At 39.5% G+C, this 26140-nt stretch overlaps 1 protein-coding gene across 1 annotated transcript in view; it reads left to right on the top strand.

Moving 5' to 3' along the window:
• Nucleotides 1-23869, top strand: part of LOC117306893 (sodium- and chloride-dependent GABA transporter 1-like) — a 44475-nt gene extending 20606 nt beyond the window's left edge. The window contains exons 3-13 of the mRNA XM_033791456.1: nucleotides 6115-6322; nucleotides 7779-7911; nucleotides 11244-11378; nucleotides 14734-14837; nucleotides 16005-16129; nucleotides 16555-16667; nucleotides 17797-17928; nucleotides 18818-18920; nucleotides 19039-19139; nucleotides 19618-19785; nucleotides 20667-23869. Of these exons, the coding sequence (XP_033647347.1) occupies nucleotides 6115-6322; nucleotides 7779-7911; nucleotides 11244-11378; nucleotides 14734-14837; nucleotides 16005-16129; nucleotides 16555-16667; nucleotides 17797-17928; nucleotides 18818-18920; nucleotides 19039-19139; nucleotides 19618-19785; nucleotides 20667-20828 (1484 nt within the window). The 3' untranslated portion in view covers nucleotides 20829-23869. The remainder of the gene's footprint in view (nucleotides 1-6114; nucleotides 6323-7778; nucleotides 7912-11243; nucleotides 11379-14733; nucleotides 14838-16004; nucleotides 16130-16554; nucleotides 16668-17796; nucleotides 17929-18817; nucleotides 18921-19038; nucleotides 19140-19617; nucleotides 19786-20666) is intronic.
• The last annotated feature ends 2271 nt before the right edge of the window (nucleotides 23870-26140 follow it).

Raw genomic sequence — 26140 nt, 5'->3', positions numbered from 1 at the left:
TGGTAATTGTCAAAGACTAGCCTTCACAGTTGGTGTACCTCAACATATGCATAAAATAAATCTGAGGTCTCGAAATCAAATTCATGGTAAATTACTTCTTTCTCGAAAACTATGGCACCTCAGAGGGAGCCGTTTCTCACAATGTTTTATACCATCAACCTCTCCCACATCACTCGTCACCAAGATAGGTTTTGTGCCAATAATTATTTTGAGTAATTACCAATAGTGTCCACTGACTTTAAGACCATTCTATTCCCATTCGAGATACCTTTAAAACCATGCCGTTCAATTAATTTCGTTTTATTTTCACAGGTAAAATTGCAAAGTACAAAAAACAAGCACGAACAAGAAAACATAATTACATAAACATATGAGAGAGGGGGGAAAAGTAGCACCGTTTATGGAAAAAAAAATTGAACTAACTCGAGTTAATGTCCTGATGCCGCAATTTAAGAAACAGGCAAGACATTGATAAAACATGGCCTACAGTATAAACATATGAGAACAACATAATCAAAATGATAAATGCTCATAAAAAAAATGGGAATTTTAAAATACAAACTCGGTAAAAGAGATATTCTGGAAATTTACAATGTGAAAAACACTATGAATAGTGAGACGAAACATTTACAATTCACACATGTTGAGTAATTATTTTGCAGGAAATGTTGACTCATTACAGGGTGCAGTTTCTCCTTGACACACTATAGCTACGTAATCAAATTAAACATTTGTGTCCGATATTGTGTTACCCAATGACGTAATGGACTCCCAGTACATATTTTGTCGAAGTGTCTGATTGCGACTTTACTTGCCAAATTGTTAACCGTCCACCAGTCAGAAACGTCCTTCAAAAGATGATTATTTCTTTCCAATATATTTCCTGCAAAACGGGGGGGGGGGGGGGGGATTGAATACTGGGTGCACGTTTGTGTTAATAACATCACTACAACGGTCTTGCTTTCACTTTTAGCCTTCGAGAAAGACTCTGCTAAATTGAAAACATTAGTGACGATGTAGTGGTTATAGATGGTTAGGCCTACACAACCTGATACACGGCAGTTAACGGTTGTATGGCTTCTGGCTGCCACCCTCGAACAAAGATATTGACAAAATAGGAACAGACAATCTCAAAACTGTATCCTTTTGGCCCTTTCAATTGTCCTTGCAGCTAAAAGTTTCCCAATATACTTTGAAAACACAAGTTTCTTGTGGAGCACCCTATACGTCTCTCGAATTATCCTATACGGTGTCATTTTGTTTTCGCTTTTTGTGATTTGTTCTTGGTCTCCATAAGAAATAGAAAATGAGCATTTTGATTCGCCTAGAATAGACAATGGAATGTTGACTAGCCAACGAGAATAAAACTTAGAGGCACCGCACTGTTGGTACCACTCAAAATAACTGCTTGCATGAAAACTTACCCGGTAAAGAGGAGAGCTGTTGAAAGTATAAAGTATTGTGAGAAATGGCTCCCTCTAAAGTAACGTAGTTTCCAAGAAAGATGAAATTTCTCACTAAAATATTCGAAATGAATTCGACACCTCAGCTGAGTTCTCGAACTCAAGGCATCTGTGAAAACACACAACTTGTGGGACAAGGGTTGTTTTTCTTCCATTGCTCTCTCGCAACTTCGACGACCAATTGAGTTCAAATTTTCGCAGGTTTGTTATTTTAGGCATAGAATTATGTTGAGATACACCAAGTGAGAAGACTGGTCTTTTACAATTACCAAAGGTGTCCAGCGACTTTAAATACCACCATTTAAAAAAAGACCGATACAAAATCATTGAAACAACTTTGTTATATTGTATCAATTAGATGAAGGCAATCTGTGATAAGGGACCCAACGAAATATTGCTTTGTCCTTCCAGATAGGACATTAATAGGTACCAAGAAGTGCACGTAAAAGAGCCCATCTGAACACTTTATCGTGGAACTTCATCGTGCTCTCTTAATGAAAAAGAGTGAAAAGGCACTCTTTCAAGAGCCATATATGAAAGGACAACTCTTTTTTTGAGTGGTCTTCCACTCTTTGAGATTGAAGTTTGCATCTTTTTGAGTGACTTTTCACTCTGTCCTGGAGTGAAACTCCTCTAAAAGAGTGAAATAACCACCACTCTTTTTCAAGAGCCATATTGAAGAACAGCTCGAAATGTAAAGAGTGGTGTTTTTCACTCTTGTACATTTAGAGAGTGGGAGAGGATGGGTGTTAACCCTGGTGTTTCTGGACAGGTTCACATTAGCAAGTATCCTTGTTTACAAGTTGTCTCGGGCTTGCGAGATACAGTTCACCTTGGAGGTATCCTGGGTTTCAAATACCAGAAGTATGCGATATTAATAATAATATAAACAGTTGTTTACAGTTTCTTTTGGGAAGTCGTCTTTTGTGCCACCAAAATTGTTGTCTCCCAGATGCCTGTAAACATTACCACACGGTGACGGCATTATGTTTTGGCAACCTTTTCATGATAACAATAATTGTCCCACCTGCATTCTTACAACATCAATTCGTATTTTAAAAAGCATTTGTAGGTTTTTTGTATGGCTTGAGAATGAAAGTTAACTTTGCACAACTGCACAAAATTCAACTCTTGTTCAAAATTCAATCTATGACAGTCGTGATCGAAAAGAGGTTACATCTTCTTACAACAAAGGTTCATGATCCATAAAATTTGCCTGCAGCAAACTCGAGAAACTTCTGGTTTTTGTACGAAAATGTGCATGTAATGTAAAACAAAATGAGGTCTCTGAAAACATCAGACCACGCCGCCGTGTTACGGTTAGCATTCGTCCAGAGACTATTGTTTAGACTCCGCTCAAGTCTCAAGCCGCCTTGAGTTATCGCTTCCTCTTACCCCTGAGGACGGTCCAATTAATGCAGTTCTAAAATAACAGTTTCGGGGCTTACTCTAACTCTCTGTATAAATCCGCCAACTGTTGAAATAGGAAAGAATAGCATGCCCCTGGGATGCAATGCCAACAATACCTCAGTGTTTGGACGGATCGTCCTTAGTGGTAAACGCTCCAAATGAAACAAGGGCGTGTTGAATCAAGAATGGTCTAGCTAAAAAGTTTTGTAGAGCTTATAATAGCAACAACGCCCCGTAGGAGTAAACCCACAATGATAATAACATAGTATCTGCATCAACAGATAATAATATCTGCATGGATGGTTTAACACTCTCCTTAATTCCCCCTAGATCTTGTTTTATTCACAAGATTGTGTTGCTGTAATTATGGGTGCGTTCGTTTAGCTTCCCTGGGTCGACCCGGTCTGCCCCGGTACGTTCGAATAGCTTTGACGGGGCTCACCCGGGTCAGCCCCCAGTGCCCCGCTTGTGGAGTGGGTCACTTAGGGGTGACCTGAGGTGCATGCCGTCACCACGAGAGGGCGAGTGTGATCGTTCGATTAGCTCTTGTCACGGGCTCACCCGCGTGAGCACTGCGGGGACGACCCAGGGAAGCTTATCGAACGCACCCAAAGAGTGCAACGCAGAGACAAGGCCCCATGTGAGTTTTTGAATACAAAGCACTTTCCCGCGCCATTTTGACAGCTATACACACAACGACTCACAGCACACGGGATGTATACAAAGTCAACAGCATTAAAGCCATCCAGCACGTTTGTTGATTCTCTCTTGGTGCATCCTTACATGCTTAAAACAACAGTATCTGTGCTTATCAAAATTGCAAGAGAATAATGAAAAAACAACACCCTTGTTGCACGTTGTGATCTTTTAGATGCATAATAAAATACTAAAGCTGAAGTGTTTTTTATATTTGAGTGAGAAATTACCTCTTTCTCAAAACTACGTTTACTTCAGAGGAAGCCGTTTCTCACATTGTGTTTGAGTATTAAATTACCAATAGTTTTCATGCCTTTAATGGTCCGTCACTGATACTGCTTAAGATGCTCCCAGTGTTTACTCGGGTGAACATACATGTCGTCACGGAAGCATCGGGCATTGACACAAACATGGACACCAAGTGTACTTTGGTAATTTTACTTGCCTCAGAGAAAACAAGCTTCATTATTCCGCATTACGATTTTAAATAATGCATTTATGACAATTATTGTGAAGTCATGACGAGAAAAAAAAACCGCGAAGGAACATGAAATCGACACCACTGTGTGACGCAATGATATTGTCCATGTTGTTCGCGAAACATTAAGTTATTCTGTGCGTAACTCAATTGAATTCCACCAAGTTTATCAACACATCAGATAGGGTTATCCAACCATTGTTAACATACTCCAGCAACTGGTCTTCATATCATTTTAGCCATGTGGCAAATTTGTCTCCTAATTGGTGGGACACGGGGCGGACCAAGTACCGATGAAGGCCATGGTGTATGGGGAAGATGAAGTGAATGTTACCGGGGCCCCGTGGAGCTCTCCCCCCGGTCAGCACAATTGGATTGATTAGGCCATGGAGGATTCTTTCCTTCATGATTAGGCACAGCATCATATTAGCAAAGCCCTGGCCCATTTATCTTGTCTATTTTGCGAATGCCAAAGCTCACCGGCAGTCCTGGTTTGACTTTTGAGGTTCACAGTAGTAGAAACTAAAGAAGACATTCCTTCCAGGGTTCCACATGAGTCTTGGAGGAAGGAACTTATGGCGTGACTTATAATCTGGGACTTCTCACTGAGTCGTGTTTTTTGATGGAAGACTAAGTGCAAGACTGGTACTTTCATTTCAATGTACATTTGTTTCCTCAAAACGCCCCGTATTTAATATAAAAAAAAACATAGGCCCTATCTTTATTTCTGAAAGAACAAATATTAAGCAGTCAAAATAGAAAAACTCATTTCCTTGTCAAACTCGAGGAAACTTTGTTGTTAGCTTGTTCTTCAGGAAAAATGACCTAGAAAATGTGTTGCCAAATTTGCTGGTTGCACGGTGGGTTAACAGTGACAGAGCGATGTGTCTTGTACAAATGTTTTACGATGGTTACCGTTACTGCCTAACATTGACACATTTTTGTGCTCAACAATTTTTTATTACAAGTGAAATGTGATGTTTCCGGTACCACATGCCGCTACTCCAACTGTGATTCCACGTATGATTCCAAGGAATTCGGCTGATTTCGTAAATTCCTGTGATATTTCATTGATTTTTAGCCTATAAAAACATCCATCGTTACATGAGGTCGAAAAAGGCCAACCAGAATACCTTCACGTTGTGCCCGAAGGTTAAACATTTTTACTTTATGTTTTTTTGACTAAAACCTCCCCTGGGTGCACACAGATTTAGAATATGTGGGTTCGATGACCCATTAATTGCCGAACTGGTATCCACCGTGCCTGGTGGGAGAGGGCGTCCCCCAATGTTCCCATATACACTAATAAACGGTGTTAATCTTCCTCCATGGTTGTACGGTCGTTCCTGTTGTTGCATCCCTTTTGAGACATCTATTGTTCTTCTCTTTGTCCCTGTAGTTATCAATCCCTCATAGATTTTTACACGAAATTCCTTGTGGAGCAAACACCCCCCTTAGAAATTCCCTGGAGACCATTGTTCTTTACTTTCCCTTTTGTTATAATACTCTATAAGGTAGCAAGTATTAGGGCAAAAGTACACCCTTAAAACCTTTCAAGGAATTCCTGATATTCCCAGATTGACAATGCTGGAGGACCAGAGCTTGCAAATACCAAAACTGACTTAAAAGTCAGTTTTGGCCAGAACTGTGTTGCTACGTAGAGAGGGCAATATCTCTGTTGTTAAAAGGCACTGGACACCTTTGGGAATTATCAAATACCAGTTTTCTCAATTGTATTATCCCAACATATGCATAAAATAACCAAATAAGAAATTTTCCACGAATTTGATTTCGAGACCTCAGATTTAGAATTTGAGGTCTCGAAATCAACCATCTAAAAAGCACACAACTTCGTGTGACAATGGTGTTTTTTCTTTCAATAATATCTCGCAACTTCGACGACCAATTGAGCTCAAATTTTCACAGGTTTGTTATTGTATGCATATGTTGAGATACACCAAGTGAGAGGCGTGGTCTTTGACAATTATCAATAGCGTCCACTGTCTTTGATCTGCTTTGACCTGATATGGTTTGATTTGATTTGATTTGATTTGATTTATACACTAGGTGTTGGTTATGCTGGCCTGGTGATGTCATTCTGGTTGAACGTGTGGTACGTCATGCCGATGGCTTGGGCTCTGCTCTACCTGGTCAACTCGTTCACGTCCAAGCTACCCTGGGAAGGATGTGACAACGACTACAACACGGAATTCTGCTATGCCAATTATTCCTATTCCGATAACACTTCAACCAACCCCACGGAAGAATTCTGGGAGTAAGGATGTTTTTTTCTTGGTTTAATTTAACCAAACATTACTCATTTCACCGCTGCAAATCTTCACATGGAAAATTTTTAAATACTAAGTCCCTTTCACCCGAGGCGACTTTCCTGGGAAATTCCCGGAAAGGTAAATAGCTGACCATTTTCACACTTGAGTTACCACCCTTGGCAATCTCCCGTGGAATAGCTACCCCTCTTCTTGTGAGTAGGGCCGGGCAAGATAATCTCGGGGTTGTGAAACGAAGGTGGACAAGCCCGAGCCGAAACCAAAACCGTGGTTCATGTCACACAGTTTGGGATGGGCAAGTTAGGTTCTTAGCTATACAAAACAGACGAAACACCCATACACAATAGTCGGATTCACATTGTGCTGGATATGTGACATGGTGCACCCCCCCCCCCCCCCAATGAAGGTTGTGTTCGAGTAGCTTCCCCGGGTCGACCCCGGTAGGTTCGAATAGCTTTGACGTCATTCCAGGGGCTCACCCCGGTCATGCCCAAGTGCCCTGCTTGTGGAACGGGTCACTCGGTGCATGACTTCGTTCGATTAGTTCTTGTCAGGGGCTTACCCGAATGAACATCGCAGGTTCGACAAAAGGGAAGCTAATCGAACGCACTCAAGTGTTCTGGGAATCTCTGGAACTCTTTACACGGAGGAAAACAGTGTACTAAAAGTATGGGGGCATTTGGGGGACACCCTCAGCCAGACATTAGGCATGGTATATGAACTCAATTTGAACATTCAACATTCAATCTGTTGTGACTGAACAAGGCTTGGACATCATTCAAGTATTACTCGCATATGGCTATATTATTGGCTGTAAATAATAGGTCACATTTTAAAGCTGGCTTTAGTCTTAGGCTAAGCTAAGATTTGCCACCTGTTCGAAATCCCACACCTAAAGGTTCTGACTGAGCCCGATCCGAGCCTATGAGCTCAAAGACTTGAAAAGTGCCATTATTTGTTGACGATCGGGGTTTGATTTCATCAAAAGCAGCTGCAATCTAAAACACATACACAAAACCCCCAAAATATAGAAAGCTTGTTGTCAGAAAGCGTTCGCCAATTGAAGTGCCGAGCCATTTGTTCTATTTCTCTTCGAATTTAGCTAAAAGAGTTAAGCAATATTTTCTGCTTTAGAAGTTTTATGAGATCATGGGCCCGCATAAGTAAAACATATGTCCTAAAGGGGTTTGCGTCAACACCATGGGGAAAAATCTTTGATAGCAACAGAGTCCAGCATTCTCCTGAAGACTGATCGAAACGTCGTTAACCACCGGCTCTTTTCAGAACTAACACTACTCGAATACATATTTCACATGGTGTTACCATAGCTTTTGCGGGGCCCATGATCACATAAACCTTAAAGAACCAACACTATTGAAAAGAGATTTCACCATGCAAAGTTACAAATCCTACTTATTAGGTATTTCTTTTTCATATCAACAGGAGATACGTCTTGGAAAAGACTGAAACTATCGACCACCCCGGCAAGATTCGTTGGCAGTTAGCCCTGACGCTGCTCGTTGTGTGGGTGGTGTGCTACTTCTGTATTTGGAGGGGTGTTAAATGGACAGGAAAGGTACAAATCAACATAGTCTGTGGCATATTTATTTATTTGATTCCTTACCCCGGGGAGACCTCTCAGTGGAAAACTGTTTTTCAGATTTGCCCAGCAACTACAATCAAAGATCAAAATAAAAGAAACAAATGCTTTGGGCGTGAATGGGCAAAACCATTAACTAAATAACTCAGAGGGGAAGTACTGTATCATACAAGCGTTGCGATGAGAAAAACGTATTGCTATGGAGTGGGTGTGAAGAGCTGTGAAGAGAACATGGGGAGTGTTCAGACATCCCAAGGATAACGAACCTCTCAAAAGCACTCGACACTATTGGTAATTACTCAACATAATTGTTAGCATAAAAACTCACTCGGTAACGAGCAACGATGAGCTCATTACCAAGTAAGTTTAGATTGAGTAACTACCAACACTATAACACTGAATTCAACCATAGAGCTTGTCCTTGCTCTATGCTTCAACACTGGTGTCCCCGTGCTATGGGGTCTCTCGAAACTAGAGCAGTGAAATTGATTCATTGGCAATCTGCTCCGCTCGGGGCGATATGGACGTTGATGGTGGACGCGGCTCTCATTTGTCAGCTCGGTATTTTCTTTGATTCCCTCCGGTTATCGAATAATTTTGTCTAAGATTAACTGTGTAATGCAAGCCCGGGGGCTGCATGCCTGTGTAAGTGACTGTGTAACTGTTCATACGTCTGGTCATCTGGGCCCAGTTTCATGGCTCTGCTTACCGTAAGCACAGAATCGGCGCTTACGGAAGCAGGGAATTCTTTGCTTGCGGCAAGCGTATTTAACGGGTTAGCGGCGAATTTTGGCTTCTGCGCGTGCGTACTTCACATTACTAGGTATTCTACGCTTACAAGGCTAGCATCACAGAAATTCGGCGCTTGCACGTAAGCGGGGAATCGTGATCGTAAGCGCAGAATTCGGCGGTAAGCAGAGTCATGAAATTGGGCCCTGGTCTGTTGATACCAGGGAGGTTATTATTATTGTGCAACTCTGGCAATGAAACCAAGGATGCACCATAAGTGAACTTAATCACTGCAGCTTGCAAGCCTAGGGAGGAAACCTGTTAACAAGGGTGTTTGCTGTGTGAACCACTTTGCTTGGTTTGTTTCTTAATAATTTGTGCCAGCTCGGTGTTTAATGATTGTAATTTAATGTAGCGTTTTGTACTTTTATATGTTATTATATACGTTTTTAAAATGTATGCTTTTTTATTTTCCTGTATTTTTATAAACATGTATGTTTTTTGTTTTGTTTGAGGGGTCTGGGAGGGCACATCGCTTTGATGAAAGTTTTTACAACTTTTTGCCTTACCCTGGACGGGCCCTGCCAATAGAGAATTATGTCCGAAGATTTAAAATAAAGGGTATTGGTACTTTTGGTAGGACGCAAAACACAAAAAGTATCCGACCCGTTAAGTATTCTGATATACATTTATATAACTTTCACATGTTTCAAAAGTTGACCTCCCTGGCTTCCACGGTTTTACGAAACAAATTGCTGTATTTTAAAAGATGTTGGCAAGCATTATCACCAACCAAATAAAATAAACAAGGGAACAATATATCATAGCTACAGAGGGAATAGTACTCATCCATCTACGGTATAAAACAAAAATAAACTACGTTTTTGGGGGGGAATCTTGGTTTGAGTCCAATTTCGTAGAGTTGCTTAAAGACGCCCTTTGTAACTGTCAAAGACCTATCTTCTCACTTGGAGTATCTCAACATATACATAAAACAACAAACCTGGTCGTCGAAGTTGCGAGGTAATAATAAAAGAAAAAAAACCCTTGTCACACGAAGTTGTGTGCTTTCAGATGCTTGATTACAAAACCTCAAAATCTAATCCAGAGGTCTCGAAATCAAAGTACTTCTTTCTCGAAAACTACGTTACTTCAGAGGGAGCCGTTTCTCACAATGTTTTATACTATCAACAGCTCCCCATTACTTGTTACCAAGTGAGGTGTTATGCTAATAATTATTTTGAGTAATTACCAATAGTGTCCATAGCTTTAAGCAGTAAATATTGCTAAAACAAATTCTGCTAAGCAAACAAAGCACGTCATCAGTCATAAATAGCGCATGTTGAATGGGATTTTGGCTAAGCACATTTCTCAGCTACTCTGTATGGTAAGAAGCTGAACCCCGGGCTTGAAACAACTGATGATATAGATTATCGTATAAGCTGTTTTTTTGTAAAGGTGTCAAGCTGGATCAACATAGTGACGAATCTTTAAGCCTAGGGTAACTAAAAGGTCTTAGATAATGAGATTACTTAGGGGGTCCTTTAGTCTGAGCAGGTCTAAGATTCGGATTTCTCAAGATTTGGGGGTAGAAGGCCGTGATTTGTAAGCTAACTAGCCTTGGTCTCCTACCCATGTCAAACCTGTCTATGCTACGACCTTGCCTGGGGTGGTGCTCCAATTAGGGTAACTGAAAACATCTCCTTTAAAAACAGATTGAAGGTGGATGGTGATCGGTCCCCTGAATTTTGAGCTCCTGGTAACGAGGTTGTTCAGAGGCTTTTCTGCTTATTAATGGTCTTCGTGAAATTATGTGTTTCTGGGCTTCTGAGTTTTATAACAGCTTATGAGCTGAAAAATTTGCTTATCAAATAAAAAGGTAACCTGAGTTTTTATTAAGCAAATTTTGTTTTGTGACAGGTTGAATAATTGTGTGTGTTATTAACAGCTTGATGAAGTTTTGCCATTGGTCCAATTTTGTTTGCTCCTTGCCGCGTGGTTTTCCTTTTGCTTTGCGAATTAACACGGTCGGCCATTTTATGGGAGTCAACAATTATTGACCCCCATAAATGGCCGACCGTGTTAGTCGACGAGGTTAAAGGAAAACCACGCAATTTCGAGGCATAATTGTTTGGATCATTGTATTCCACTATAAGTCATCGTTCCAACCATATGCATTTTTAACGGTTACAAACACTTTTTAAAGACCAACTCGACCGGTTCAAGGCAACGTGTTCCTTTAAGGAATTGTGGCCTATAATGTGGGTATGCAGTATAGCAAGGTCTTGAAGTTATATGCCCAGTTCATAAGCGGTACACAACTGGCTTTTGCTTGCCATCTCCCCTTTAGTCAGTCGATTTGAATGTTATTCTTCCAACAAGTCATACTGGATGGCTGTTTGTCTTGAGTGGTTGATGTTTATTTAGAAGTTTGCATGTAGTGAATGTTGTTGATGCTATAAAAACAAGAATCCTTTGTTTTAATTTCATATTTTGTAGGTTGTTGTTTGTTTTGTCGTTTGTTAGGTCGTTATTGCTACTTCATTAAACAATGTTTCCTGATTATTTGACCCATTTAGGTTGTGTATTTCACCTCGATGTACCCCTACGTCATGCTCATCATCATGTTCTTCAGGGGTGTGACACTAGAGGGCGCTGACAAAGGAATCATTTATTACCTCAAACCGGACTTCACGAGACTTGGAGACTCGCAGGTTCGTTCTTCTCCCACCCCTTCCCCTCTTTGTATACAATGGTATCCCAAACCAGGCTAAAAGCCACTCTTTGTATGGGGCTACAAGAAGAAAAATAATTCAATGTGAAAAGACTCGGGGGGAGCTGATGGTAGGAGTTGATATTCCTCTTAAAGGCAGTGGACACTATTGGTTAGGGTTAGGGTTAGGGTTAGACTAGCCTTCACAGTTGGTGTATCTCAACGTATGCATAAAATAACAACCCTGTGAAAATTTGAGCTCAATCGGTCATCGAAGTTGCGAGATAATGATGAAAGAAAAAAACACCCTTGTCACACGAAGTTGTGTGCGTTTAGATGGTTGATTTCGAGACCTCAAGTTCTAAATCTGAGGTCTCGAAATCAAATTCGTGGAAAATTACTTCTTTCTCGAAAACTGCCGCACTTCAGAGGGAGCCGTTTCTCACAATGTTTTATACCATCAACCTCTCCCCATTACTCGTCAGCAAGTAAGGTTTTATGCTAATAATTATTTTGAGTAATTACCAATAGTGTCCACTGCCTTTAAAACAGTAAAGATTGTAGGATTGAGGGAAACATTCACAGGCAAGGAGTTCTTCTCTTTCAGATATTGGCTTTACCAGTATGGCTGTTCGAAAAGAAATAGAAAACGCTTACAACAAAATACCAAATTGATTTAAATGAATCGCTGCAAAGTCAAACCTCCAAATCCAACATTTTGAATTCAAAGCTGCATCCTTTTCTAGTGGTAGCTCTTAAACCATTTAAATATAGCAGTGAAGGCTACACATTAAATTGTTTCAACAAAGACCCTTTACACAGAACTCACTCAAAACCGTTCGTCAGAGTCAAACCGGATACCCCACCTCATTATTTTACCTCAGCCGTAAAATCGGATATCCCATTCAAAAATTGGTTTTGTATCATGGCCTAGTCTGTCAAAATTCTCACTTTTTTATAAGACGGACTGAAAAGAAAAAAAGAAGAAAAAAAGATCCTTCAGATCGGATATAGTGCATCATGTGGATCTTCATGATTCAATCACAGAAATCCATTTAGCACCCCAGCACTAGACAATCTCCTTAAGTCATTAATAGCACACTGTCGAACAGAAAGAGAGACGAGATGAGGGTGAACGGCGCTGCAACTCGGGCGGTAATTCGCGCCGCGACCTCGGTTGGCCAAATGGATTGCTCTTGCCCGCTTCGAACCCTATCGATCGCCTGTATAAATCCAATGGTAATTTTGTCCTCCACTTTTTTTTTGAGGAACTGCCGTGTACTTAAGAATTCGCAGGTGCAGTTGATCTGGGGTTGTATGATTGTCCCTGTAATGTTGTTATTTATTTATTTGGCTTTGGGTCTATGCGATGGATGAGTGGCCATTGGAAGTGAATGAAATGGAGTGCCCAATTATATATGCACTGATAAATCGTCTCCATTATCAAACACGATTCAACCCAAGAATAAAACTACGTCCTTAGTGTTTTTTCTCATTTTTTTTTCATTCTAAACTCACCAATTTATATACTCAATTTCCCCTAATGGTAAATCTTTAAATCTGCAGACAAGGCAAACTGCTATTTGTATTTTGATCCATAGAATGTTAAGAATTACCATAAAAACAACAAAAATACCTTTTTAAAAGCTTGGTATTAAAGAATGATGTAACTTGGGGGAAATTTAACAATTTCGTTTTGAATTTTCAAGCAATAAACAAATCACAAGATATACAAATAGTATAGTATAGGTTTTCTCTGTCAATTTCGGCAAATGAGCAGCCAATTTGACCATCAAGCTATTCTATTTCGCGCGAAATCGAATGCTACTGAAAAGGGTCATTCGATTTCGTTTTATGATTAGTCAAAATGTAATGTTGCGTCATTCGATTTAACAGAATAATCATTCATTTTAAAAATTCACCAAAGCAGCATTCAAATTCACAGACGCTTCATGAGGCGTGTGTGTCACGAAAATGAATGACGCTACGCTAAATTGAACAGAGTGCTTAAGGAATTTGACTCGACTCAAAACGAAATTGAATGGCCGAATTCTAAATTTAAAACGCAGTAACAACTGGAGAGGCAAAACAGCTTTAATTCGAACGCGTGAACATGAAATTGGCTGCTCATTTTCTGAAATTGACCGAGAAAACCTATATCATGTAAAACTCTTCTTCTGAACTATTTTGAGCCCATATAAGTTATCTTCTGTACTTCTATTAATACATGTCAATGATTATACAAACTTGCTTGGTGATGAGGAGCACCGAAGAGCTGTTGTTAGTAAACAACTTTGTGACAGTTCTCGTTGAAGTAGTGCAGTTTGAGAGAAAGAGTAGTTTTCACCCAAACAATTTGAATCTTGGAAAGGTTTCGGGCATGAAGCCTTTCTCTGGTACGTGAAAGCACACAAACCAATGCAACAATGCAACTTCGATGACCATTGAGCCTAAATTCGCACAGGTTTGTTATCTTATGCATACGTTTTTATTGTTAATATTATAGAGTGATGTGTCGTTATGTGGTTTTATGTATTTTGGTATATGCATTTTGGATGTGTATTTTTTATATATTCATTTTGGTTTTTACCCATATACACCGATGTGTGTTTAGCACTGGTTAATCAGTACTTTCCCGAGTTCTGTGAAAACAAATCACACAGGCAAATTACTTGCACGACCTGTGCAATTTAGAGCAGTGTCATACCAACTAGACCCCCGAGATTGCCCGATAGCTAGAATCCTATGTTTAGCAGCAAGTACTGCAATATATTAGTGATTTCATATTTTTATGTAAACTTTTCACACAAGAAAAAGGGAGTTGTATGTACTTTTTTATAACATGACTACTAAAATATTGGATTGAATTGAATTGATATGTTGAGATACACCAAGTGAGGATACTTGTCTTAGACATGATACACCAAGTGAGGATACTTGTCTTAGACATGATACACCAAGTGAGGATACTTGTCTTAGACATTAGCCCTGAGGAGCCCCATGTGACACCGGTGTCACATTTAAAAAAAACCATTCGTATTTCCGCGAGCGCGCGTGTGATAACTTATGAGTAACATTTATTGTAAACTGTTTGTAAATAGTAACCTTGTAACATACATTACTTTATAACCAAGGTTTTTCAAAATGTGTGTGCTCAATCACCCAATGTGACATATTATGTGTCACATTCCGTAACTATGGTCAAACGTGGTCAAATTGACAAAAAATATTTTTTTTGTTTTTGTTGACACCCTAACTACTTGATTTGTACCTTCAAATAATTGTTTTTCACCAGCAGTTTTTCTTGGGTTCCCTAGGGTTAAGTGATTTATCAGATTGTTTCCTCCTCTCTACAGGTTTGGCTCGACGCGGTCACTCAGATCTTCTTCTCCTATGGAACTGGATTAGGAAGTTTGATCGCTCTAGGCAGCTATAACAAATTTAACAATAATGTATACAAGTAAGTAACCCTTAAAGGCAGGGAACACTCTTGGTAATTACTCAAAATCATTGTTACTCAAAAACATTGTGAGAAACGGCTTCTCTGAAGTAACGTAGTTTTCGAGAAAGAAGTAATTTTCCATTAAAATATTTTAGTTTGATTTCGAGACATCAGAATTAGATGTTGAGGTCCCGAAATCAAGCATGTGAAAGCACACAACTAATGGTTTTTCTTCCAGTATTATCTCGCAACTTCGACGACCAATATTACCAAAAGGTGTCTAGTGTCTTTAAAGCTCTGCTTGGTTGCAGTAAAATGTTATTAAGGAGTGTGAAGTGATAAACTCATGAGTATTTGTGTTATGTAAGTTGCCTGACACACAATGCATTAAAGGGAAGATACATGTTTGGTAATTGTGAAAGACCAGTCTTCTCACTTGGTGTATCCAAACATAAGCATAAAATAACAAGCTTGTGAAATTTGAGCTAAATTGGTCGTCGATGTTGCGAGAAAATTATGAAAGAAAAAAAAACACCCTTGTTGGACGAATTTGCATGCTTTCAGATAGAAATTACCTCTTTCTCAAAATCTATGCTACTTCAGAGGGAGCCGTTTCTCACAATGTTTTATACTATCAATAGCTCTCCAATGCTCGTTACCAAGTCAGTTTTTAAGTTAATGTTTGTTTTGAGTAATTACTAAACGTGTACCTTCCCTCCTGTGAGCGCCTTGGAGCAAACTTTTGATTTAGGCGCTATACAAATTACGTTTGATTGATTGATTGATTGATTGATTGATTGATTGATTGATTGACTGATTGATAGATTGATTGACTGATTGACTTACAAATTGCTTTCAGTGCACCAAACATGCATACAATAACAAATCTGTGAAACTTTGGATATAGTTTTTTTTTTTTTTTTTTTTTGAGAGAGGTTATTTCCCACTATATTTTGAATTGAAACCAAGGCATCTGAAAGCACACAACTGGTGTGACAAGGTTGTTTTTTCTTCTACTATTCTCTCGCTGCTTTGACGACCAATTGAGTTAAAATTCTCACTGGTTTGTTATTTTGGGATATTTTGAGATACACCAAGTGAGAAGACTTGTCTTTGACAATTACCAAAGGTATCCAGTGCCTTTAACCACGTCTGATTTTGTTTGAATTTAATTCTATTTTTCAGGGACGCACTTATCGTATCGGTTATCAACAGTTGTACTAGTTTCTTTGCTGGATTCGTCATCTTTTCCACCCTGGGGCACATGGCGCATGTGCAGCATGTGGATGTCGAAAATGTCACAGCGTCTGGTAAGTTTGTTTTTAACCGTTTGTTTGTGTTTTTTCTTGTTAAAACACTTTATTGTTCTCATCAGTGTTCATGTAGGACGTAGGCTGGTAACACACAATGACAACTGTTAATTTTTTAATTATTTCGTCAAGGATTTCAACTTTGTTTGAGGATACTTATCTGAATAGAGTTCAGGTGGTAAAGGTATTTATATCTCAATGATTCAATAAACTTTACAAACAGTCTTATGATGAAGAATGTCCATCATGTGTTTATTTCGATTAGCAAAACTGGGGAAAATGCTAATTTTCTGGACTCTGCTCAATACTGAGCGCTATATAACCATATTTTTTATGAGTAACAGCGCTCTATGAATAATAATGTGTTGTATTGTACTGTGATTGGTTTATGACGTATTGCTCTATGTGTTTCTATCCTACTTCAGGACCGGGACTGGCGTTCTTGGCCTACCCAGCTGCCCTGGCTCAGCTCCCGATCTCCCCGCTCTGGTCTTGCTTCTTCTTCTCCATGATCTTCATGGTCGGTCTGGACAGCCAGGTAAACATCAGAGATTTTGTTTAAATTCAATGGGAGATTTTCAGGACGCTTGGTGGCAACAGACTTACCAGGTAAAGTCCATTGTTCTCGGTAATGTGCGCATGCTCAGAACTACGTAACCAATGGAAATTTGCGTGGTAAGTCTGCTACCACCTAGCGCCTCAAACTCTCCCATTTACATTTATTTCCATATTGTCAAAACTTTACTGATGCATTGCAGAGTGCATATACAATAGGAGACTTTAGGACGCTAGGTGGCAGCAGACTTACCAGGTAAATTTCCATTGTTTACGTAGTTCTGAGCGTGCGCAGATGACCGTGAACAATGTATTTTACCTGGTAAGTCTGCTGCCACCAAGCGTTCCAAAAGTCTTCCATTGTAATAATAGACAGAGTAGTTTAAAGGTTTACAATCAAAGAAAATGAAGAGTATGGAGGCCGACTTGATAAGTAGAGGCTAGTAGTAATTTCTAGATAAAAGGACAGTCTTGTCCTCCGTCCTAAAATTCCTATGTATTTAAAACGCAAAAGGTAGCAGTTCCGTCACTATAAAGCCCGATTCATACTTCCTGCAAACGCAAATGCGAAGCGCATTTTGATGTCACATGGCTGCCCGGCACTCGCAGCGAATGTTTCGCAGGAGTTGAACACATGTGCATAAATGCTAAATATTGGTATCCTTTAATTAAAAAAAACATAAACCCCGTCTTCAATTGTTTCAGTTTGAAGTGCCTTGATACCATTTTGGTAGATACTTGCGCTTTATAAAACCATATAATATTTAGTGCATCCTTCAATCGCTACGTCACATGGCTGCCTGGCACTCGCATGGAATGTTTCGCAGGAGTTGAACACAATGCTAAATATTGGTATCCTTTAATTAAAAAAACCCATAAACCCTGTATTCAAATGTTTTAGTTTGAAGTGCCTTGATACCATTTTGGTAGATATTTTGCGCTTTATAAAACTATATAATATTAGTGTATCCCTCAAGCGCTACTTAAAGCTCCACCACCACTTCCAATCCAACTTTCTTCTGAATACGAGCTGAGTATTTACACATGGTTGTACCTACCAGTTTAGAAAGCTTCAAACAATACATACTAATAATATTTTTAATCTAATTCAGTTTTGCACCATGGAGGGTTTCTTCACAGCGTGTATGGATGAATGGCCGAAGTATCTGCGTCAATACAAGGAGCTCTTCATCGCAGTAACTTGCGTCGTGTCGTATATTATTGGACTGACTTTGGTAACACAGGTAAATGACCCAACAACACCGCCCCCAACGTTCACCAGAAAATTAATATCCTGCTTTAATTTTAGACCACATTAGAGTAGATTTGTTTTCTCCTTTTATTGCAAATTTGTGTTTAGGTTCCATTTATTGCATTCCATCGACACACATAATAATTAGCAAAATTAACACACACACAACAACTGGAGTTGGAAAAAAACGGTACATCATTTATTTCTTAAGACTCTTCTTCGATGTGTAAATAAAGTTCAGATGTGTCCCTTTAAAACATATCATGCCAACTAAACCTGTCGTTCCTTAATTCGATGTAATAACGTGCAATCATTTATGTTGCACTTTTGCTACATGATGATCAGGTTGACTGAGTTATAATTGCCCCGCGGCCTTGCCTGTGGATTGGGTTTTCAATCCGTACCTTATTGCATGTGCACCGTTAGGGTTTGCCTACCGTATCTAAAACTGAACACTTCTTGTTTTCTGCTTACATGATGTTGCACTTATTGTGCATACTTGTAAATTACTTGATTGCTTTATAACTTGAAACTGTACTACTTTAAACCAACTATATTATTGGGTATGCCTTTTCGTTCCCATCCCTATTCCCCTTTTTTACGTTCTTGCTCTACCGTGAAATAGTTTATTTTTATTGTGGTCATTGGCCAACGTGCATTTACTTTTGTATGTATTAATTTTAAATGTATTTTGATTTTTTTATGTCTTTTTTTTGTTATTTCTTAAATAATTTATTTTTTAAAACTGTGTATTTTAAACACAATCCAGTCATGGCCGACATGTTTTTAATTAAACAAATAATAGCTATATTTGTATTGAACCTTTAATTCAACAAACTAAAAGTTTTTTTCTAACCTTATTGACCCACCTTGTTTTACAGGGTGGTATCTATGTGTTCGAGATATTCAACAACTATGCAGCAAGCGGCATGAGTTTGTTGTTCCTCATGTTTTTTCAAACCGCGGCGGTCAGCTGGTTTTACGGTAAGATTTCCATTTCAGCATTGGGTACAACATCACGTTTTCTCCTTGAAATTGTTCGAAAAAAATCATGGCTTTCAATACCGAATGGAATCATTTGTGTTGCTTTCATTACACACAGGTGTGGACCGGTTTTATCGCAACATAGAGCAGATGATTGGTTACCGGCCGTTTATTTGGTGGAAGATCTGTTGGGCTGGGCTGGTACCCGCTCTATGTCTGGTAAGTATCCCGGATGTCAATGATGAATCATTATGCAGTTCTGTTTGTTTTCCTCAGGAATTTGTATGAACAAATTTACAAAACACAGAACTTCTTTGATGTTTTGATTCTTGACCCTTTTCCTCAAGGCAGGTGTGGCGGTTTCAGTCTTCCGCCGTGTTCAATTTCCCGGGACTCAGTATGGCACTAACATTGACTACTTTCGCTTGCTGTGCGCGCAGGCGTCGCATGACGTAATGTTACCGTATTTGGTCATTCGGAAAACTGAACACGGCGGAAAGTTGAAAACGCCACACCTGACGATTAAGCTGAGCTACAATTGTAGGATAGGGGCTTCATTTAACCATACCTCACGAACTTTGTACTCTATGTTCAGGGCAAAATTTCAGCTTTAAGCAAAAATAGTGTTTAGCTCGAGTTTTCTATGAACCCCATTAACTAAAAACTGAGGTACATTTTCTTCCGTTGATCATTGCAGGGAGTGTTCATATTCAACTTAATTGAGTTTAAGCCGTTGAAGCTTGCCGACTATGAGTACCCGCCATGGGCCATAGCATGTGGTATCCTATTGGCCCTCAGTTCTATGATGTGTATACCGGGATACATGGTCTATATCCTTGCCGTTACACCAGGATCAATCAAGGAGGTAACAGATTGGCACCATTCTTTCTCAGATTTGTCGTCAATGGCACCTACCACTGTTTGTAAAAATGTACCCTTCTTCCCATTAATACACGTCATTTTTATTAGTGGAATGTCAATACACGAGTATCAAAGTTAACATAAATAGTTTTTATCTCGTGCACACATTTAGGATATCACCTTTTAATTTAAAGCATGATTGCGCTGTTCGTGGGGTCATTCAAGGCGGGATATTTGAAGAGAAAATGTGCAGTCTGGTCATTTACATTGCGTCTGGGTACCCGATCGGTACTATGCGTTGACAGCTATAGCTGCTCGGGTGGTGCTGGTCATGACGCCAGAGCTAGCATGTATGCATGTACTATACTGGTTCCCTTCGCAATTACTAACCTAACACACAATAGTGGTAAACAAATAATATGTACGGGCACAAGCATTGTAACAGACAGCGACATGGTCGAATGGGATAATTTTTTCTTCTGATTAGCTTAATGACATTTTCTACGCCTATTCAGCTACTTGTCAAAGCTTGTTCAGCATTGTCCAGCATACCTCCATTTTATAGAGCTAAGAAAGTGGTGCTTTTGAAATCTTGCATGTTCTGAAACATAAATAACATAATGGATAGTGTCTGAACAGTTTGTAGGGGAGCTGTTATATTGTACTGCACGCCGTGTGATAGTCGTCGGACTATCACACGGCAAACGATGTACTATCACACGGCCGCCGTCTAGTAACACTAAGACAAATCATGTGACGCGATCTAAACCATGAAAAGGCAGAATATGTGTATGGGATGTTATAAAGTGTCTTAAATTACTTTATACCTTTTATACCTTCAAATATTAAAAGAAAACTTTGTTTGTATTCCTTATTACCCTGCAGCGTTTCCAGACGTGTATTACACCGCAATGGACAGAGGAAGACATCCGAAAGGGTCTTGCCCTACCTCGAGATGGCAGATATAAACCCCAAGGCCCCTACCAGGATTATTTGCCACCGTCCTATGCCACAGCCGTTGCTGATGGTGGACCCACACCCGTCTAGACAGCCGTGTGGACGGCGGGTAGGACTAATCATTTTACCTCCTTTAGAGCCAAATTCCACACTGGGGGACAAAGTCATTATATATCTGATACCATTGCTTTACGTCATGCTTTGTCATGAGATGTTCCCCATTGTGGTAAATGGGAACCAAATTAAACCTCTTTCTATTTTACTTGCGCAAAGTCTTTATGTGTCAACGTCATGGGCACGGCCATTTTGTTTTTTTACCAAGACGCAAATTGTGACGTAGTTTACGTGATGCATTGTTGCCGAAATGTCCACGATTACATTTTCTGCGCCATTCAAGTAAGTTTATTTTTACTACTTTTTGATGCAGGTTTATGCATCATTATATTCATAGTTGGGTTCAGCAATGTCCCGTCCTTTTTCAATTTTATGTTTGTTTCAAAACTGTACAAAAAATGTCCATAAAGGGGGTAGCTGGGTATCAACCACCAGGTTTGATAGAAAGTACTACAATTTGATCATCACAGAAAAAGCTTGATTTGTTGATGAGCTGGTTACGGGCAAAACGTTATTTTGCCTTTGCTCAGCATCGTTTATTTGCAAATTTCCCCTTTATTTTTGCCAAAGTGTGGGACAAAATTGTGACCTGGGTTTTTCTTGCTGTGATGCTCCTAAAAATCTTTGTTTTTTGAGCGTTAAATAGCTCCTGGCACAAGTTTCGATTGCCCGCTTTAGCTTCAAACTCTTGCAAGAAGTTTACAAACTTGCGCTATAGCCAATGTGTCCAACCAGCTTAAATTTGGGCGTGAAATCTGCGCTCTCCGCGCAATCATCTGATACCTTCTTCTATTGATCCGATAAGGTCAGGTCAACCGTGTTTAAATCACATGTTTAAACATAGCCATGTGATCTCCTCTCGGCCAATCAGAGTGGACGAACTTTCACAGAGGAATTTTTGAATTTGTATTCATATCAAGTTAAAAAGTCATAATCAATGGTTTTGATAACTTATAATAATTGTTGATAACTTTTAGGCAGTGTTTTCTTACCTGACTTTACAATCAGATGTGGGGTGTCTTTTTGTATTCATAATATAGAACAACATTTTAGGTAATTGCTTCCTGAGAAGTAGTTGCTTTAATACACGTATTTTGCCCTGTGATCTAGAGTTATAAACTGAACCGGTTGTAGGCTGAGTTATGGTTGCCCCTTGTAAAACATTCTACTGTGTAGAATTAAAGTAAGTTTGTAGGTTGTATCTTATTCTTAGATCTATACTTATATAATTTCTGAAGCACCCTTTGCACACTGAAAGAGTGAGGGAAAACCTAGAGGCAACCAACTGTATAGAGACATTTTTGTAGTGTGGCTTAATATCACGTCAAATTTCGTGCAAACTTATAATGATAGAATGACCTAGCTCCGATGTGATAAACGGATGAAGACTTCTGCTTTTAAGGATGAAACGTCGACTTTGACATTTCCTTGTTCCTTATTCACCTTTCATATTCTTGTGTACGTGAAAATGAACCAGTTTCAAGGTTCCGGGCTCAACCTACTAGCCATGCCTGGACCAGGGTCCGATTTCATACAAAGTATCCAAGCAAAAACAAACGCTGATTAGCAAGTTTCTTTGTTTAAGCAAGACACAAGATGAATGAAGTAAAATTTTGAAAATAATGCGGACACCAGTTGCAACAATGCAAGTATTGTGTTGGATTTTGAAGAGCGACACCATGAATTCATGGTCCAGAATACCTTATTAAGAAACTAACACAGTTACATGCCCACGGAAACAAATTAAACAGCGAGAGCCGAAAGTTGTTGACGGCACCACGCTCAAGACCCGTCTGCCACAAATAATGGCAAGCCATTGCTTATTACGTAAGCGTCGTTCAAATTGTCAGACTCAAACCCGATGAGGCACAGTTAAAGAATTTAAAGGAATCTAAAACGCTTCACACAATGCGCCACAACACAAGCTATATGGCATCGTAGCCGGTTACCGGTTCTTTCTAGTAGCTTTATGAAAATGGGCACAGCCGTGAACCAAACAAAATAGTATATAACAAATTATTAGTTAAGACTTACCGATGACTCTTTTGACATGACAAACGAAATACCATCAACAAAACTGAAAGGTGATTGCTTGTTAAAGCAAGGTTGATATTAAAGAAATGGGTGTTTAACAGGGCCCAGAACACGGACATACAGAGACATACCGGACAGTTGGGATGGGGTGGGGCAGGGGGAGGGGATGGTAAAATCACGATGACATTGCTACAGTAAAACCAAAGAAAGTGACGTGAAAATAAAAAGAACTGTTCTGAAACAATCTAGCCGCAGTGTTCCCCTTCCCTCGTGGTCCGCTGGTCAAATTCTAGTTAAAGGATCAGTCAGAATTTTCTGCAAGTGGTCAGGCTGACTAGTTCTGTGTTGAAAAGCATTACTCTTTTGATGTGAAATACGGACCGCTCAAAAAGTTTCAGAATAGTGAAACTAAAGGACAAGTTAGTTCGTCTTGTCTTGCTGGCTATTCGTAAAAAAATATTTGAGGGCAAACGCGACAACAGGCAAGGAAGAAGTGTAATCATGATGGTTAACTAGCATTGTGGAATCACTGTTGGCTCAGTGGTTTCTTTCTACTGCCTGCCTTTTACCTTTCTGTGGACCCCGGTTCGAGTCTCACTTCAGACATGTAGCCTTGCATATGGGGATTTCCTCCCATGTTAAAAAAGAACCTTATCATCATTCTTTCATTAGCGCTTGCGCTCTTGTTTGTAAACAAATACATATAATGTTCATGCGTTGATACTGAACACAAAAGTCTAGTCGTGAAGACGCTGGTGCAAAGGTCGTGGGTACGAATCGTACCCGAGTAATATGCCTGTGATATTTGTTTTCTTCACAGAGTTCGGGAAAGTACTGATTGTACATCGTTGTTTGAGTAAACCCACAAATAACAAACCCAAAACTTGAAGTACGTATGGGTACTTACTAGCATTAAAGGAACACGTTGCCTTGGATCGGACGAGTTGGTCTTTAATCAAGTTTGTAATCGTTTGTTATAAAAAATCCACATGGTTAGAAAGATGTTTTAAAAGTAGAATACAATGAGGCATACAAATATGCCTCGAAATTGCGTGGTTTTCCTTTTACTTTGCGAACTGACACGGTCGGCCATTTATGGGAGTAAAAAATTTGGCCCAATGGCCGACCGTGTTAGTCGAAGAGGTAAGAGGGAACCCGTGCAATGTCGAGGCATATTTGTGTGGATCATTGTATTTAAAACAAACGGTTACAAAGTTTTTTTCAAAGACCAACTCGTACGATCCAAGGCAACGTGTTCCTAACGACTATGACACAAACCTTTTTTTCTTTTAATATCCGAAACCAGTCTGGACAAGACTGTATTGTACCATTCAAACCTTGAACGGAATCGCCACAAATAGATAGGACTTGTTGTGTTTGTTACTTGGGCCCTATTTCATTAAGCTGCCTAAGCAAAAATTTGCTTAACAAATTTTCTGCTAAGCCGAAATGAGCAGGATGCTAGTTACAAACTGTACATGTAACATGGTAGTTTGGCTGGTAACCTTATTCTGGTGAGTAGTATTTTGTTGTGTTAAGCTGCTTTTTGTGCTTAAGCAGCCGAATGAAACTGAGCCCTGGGCCGATTTCACAAAGAACTAAAGATCGATTGAAATTGCAGATCAATCGTAGTTGCTTGTTAGGTGTGAAGTCACAATACAAACCACTATGTGATACTGAAAATGTGTCTTGCGATGAATTTTTGGCCCCTGTTCTGGTAAAAGCTATAGACGATGTGACCTCTGACGTCACTCGAAAACCATAACACGATTCGCGCGCATACCGCCGGGCAATACCTTTGTGTTTTGGCAGCCAACTAGAAAGTGTATGCAATCTTACCATGACGTACGCGTCATTTTGTCCCGGCGAAACATGACGTACACAGTGTTTTGTCAACAGAGGGCGGTTTGAATGTAAACATAGGTCACGTCGTCTATAGGGTAGGAATGAAAGTAGGCCTACTTCTTAAAAACGAATAACATATCTAAAGAGAGAGAGAGATGTGATCTTTTTAAAGTCTATAAACAAGGATGAATTGAAAATACATGTTGATTATTAAACAATATTTTGTACTCGTATTGTAATTATGAACAGATATTGTGCAGTATGTATTAACATTATATCTGTAGGAATAGAACTATAAAATGACATATTTAACCGATGTAAAGAGAAAAAAAACAAGAAGACAATGTTTTCAGTAACTATTTAACAAAAAGTGAATGTTGATAGGCAACCGAGTAGATTATAATATTATACACAATAGTAATTTGTCAATGTAGATAATGTGGAAACTATATTTTATACCACCACTAAAGGACTCCTGTAAGTTTAGTTATGATACTACCATAATGTTGTGTGTATTAAACACGTACGATATCTCTTTCAGACAGCAATAATGGGGTTTTAATACAAGAGGTATGTAGCGCCCCCATCGTTCACTGGGAGCAGTGTGAGCGTCTGTTATTAATGTTATAAATGAAGGACATTTTGACCACCTATTGGTGTTCTGCCGCAATGCTTTGAAACTGCATTATCTGAGAACGGGTGTAACTGCAATTGGAAGATATGTACTAAATTGTGTCACATTTTGTATTGTATTCAATATTGAGCTTAGCGAACATCTGTCGGTGAATGTAGGGTCATTCCTGGCCTGAACATCTGAACGTCACACTTCGTCGCTCGTAAATTTAAGCCAGAGATCAAGCCTACGTCATTCCCCGTCCATTATCACCGGTTCCCCTACATTCTTTTCACATGGAGAATTGTGCCAAATCTTACACATACAAAAAGTACATGTATGTGAACAGCATGCAGACGATCGAAAGCAAGCTTTTTATATCTGTGTTCTGATTGGTCCGACAGGTGACGTTGGTCAGCTGCACCCACATCACTACGGACACATCAAAACATACATGTGGAAATCTAACATCACAGCACGTTTCTATCCATGTTTTTGTTTGTATCCAATGAAATCACTGGTTTTTTACCAATACCTGTCTGTCGTTACGGATAAAGACAGGAGACTAGTCTAGGCAAATCCTGGTACGGGCTATTGGTGGCGCCATTTAAAAACATCGGACATGCGGTATGGAGGCGTGATGATCTCTTCACGTGTCTAGTACGGCTGGGAGCTCGTTAGGTCAAAAGCAAATGGTTGTACGATTCGAAGCCACCTGTCTCAGACATTTTTCATCAACCAAGATACCATTACCAACAATGTCAATAGGTGAGTTTTTAGATACTTTGTGTACTGA

This window comes from Asterias rubens, chromosome 2, assembly GCF_902459465.1.
Source record: "Asterias rubens chromosome 2, eAstRub1.3, whole genome shotgun sequence".
NCBI classification, from domain to species: domain Eukaryota; kingdom Metazoa; phylum Echinodermata; class Asteroidea; order Forcipulatida; family Asteriidae; genus Asterias; species Asterias rubens.
This window is presented reverse-complemented; position numbering and strand designations above follow the sequence as displayed.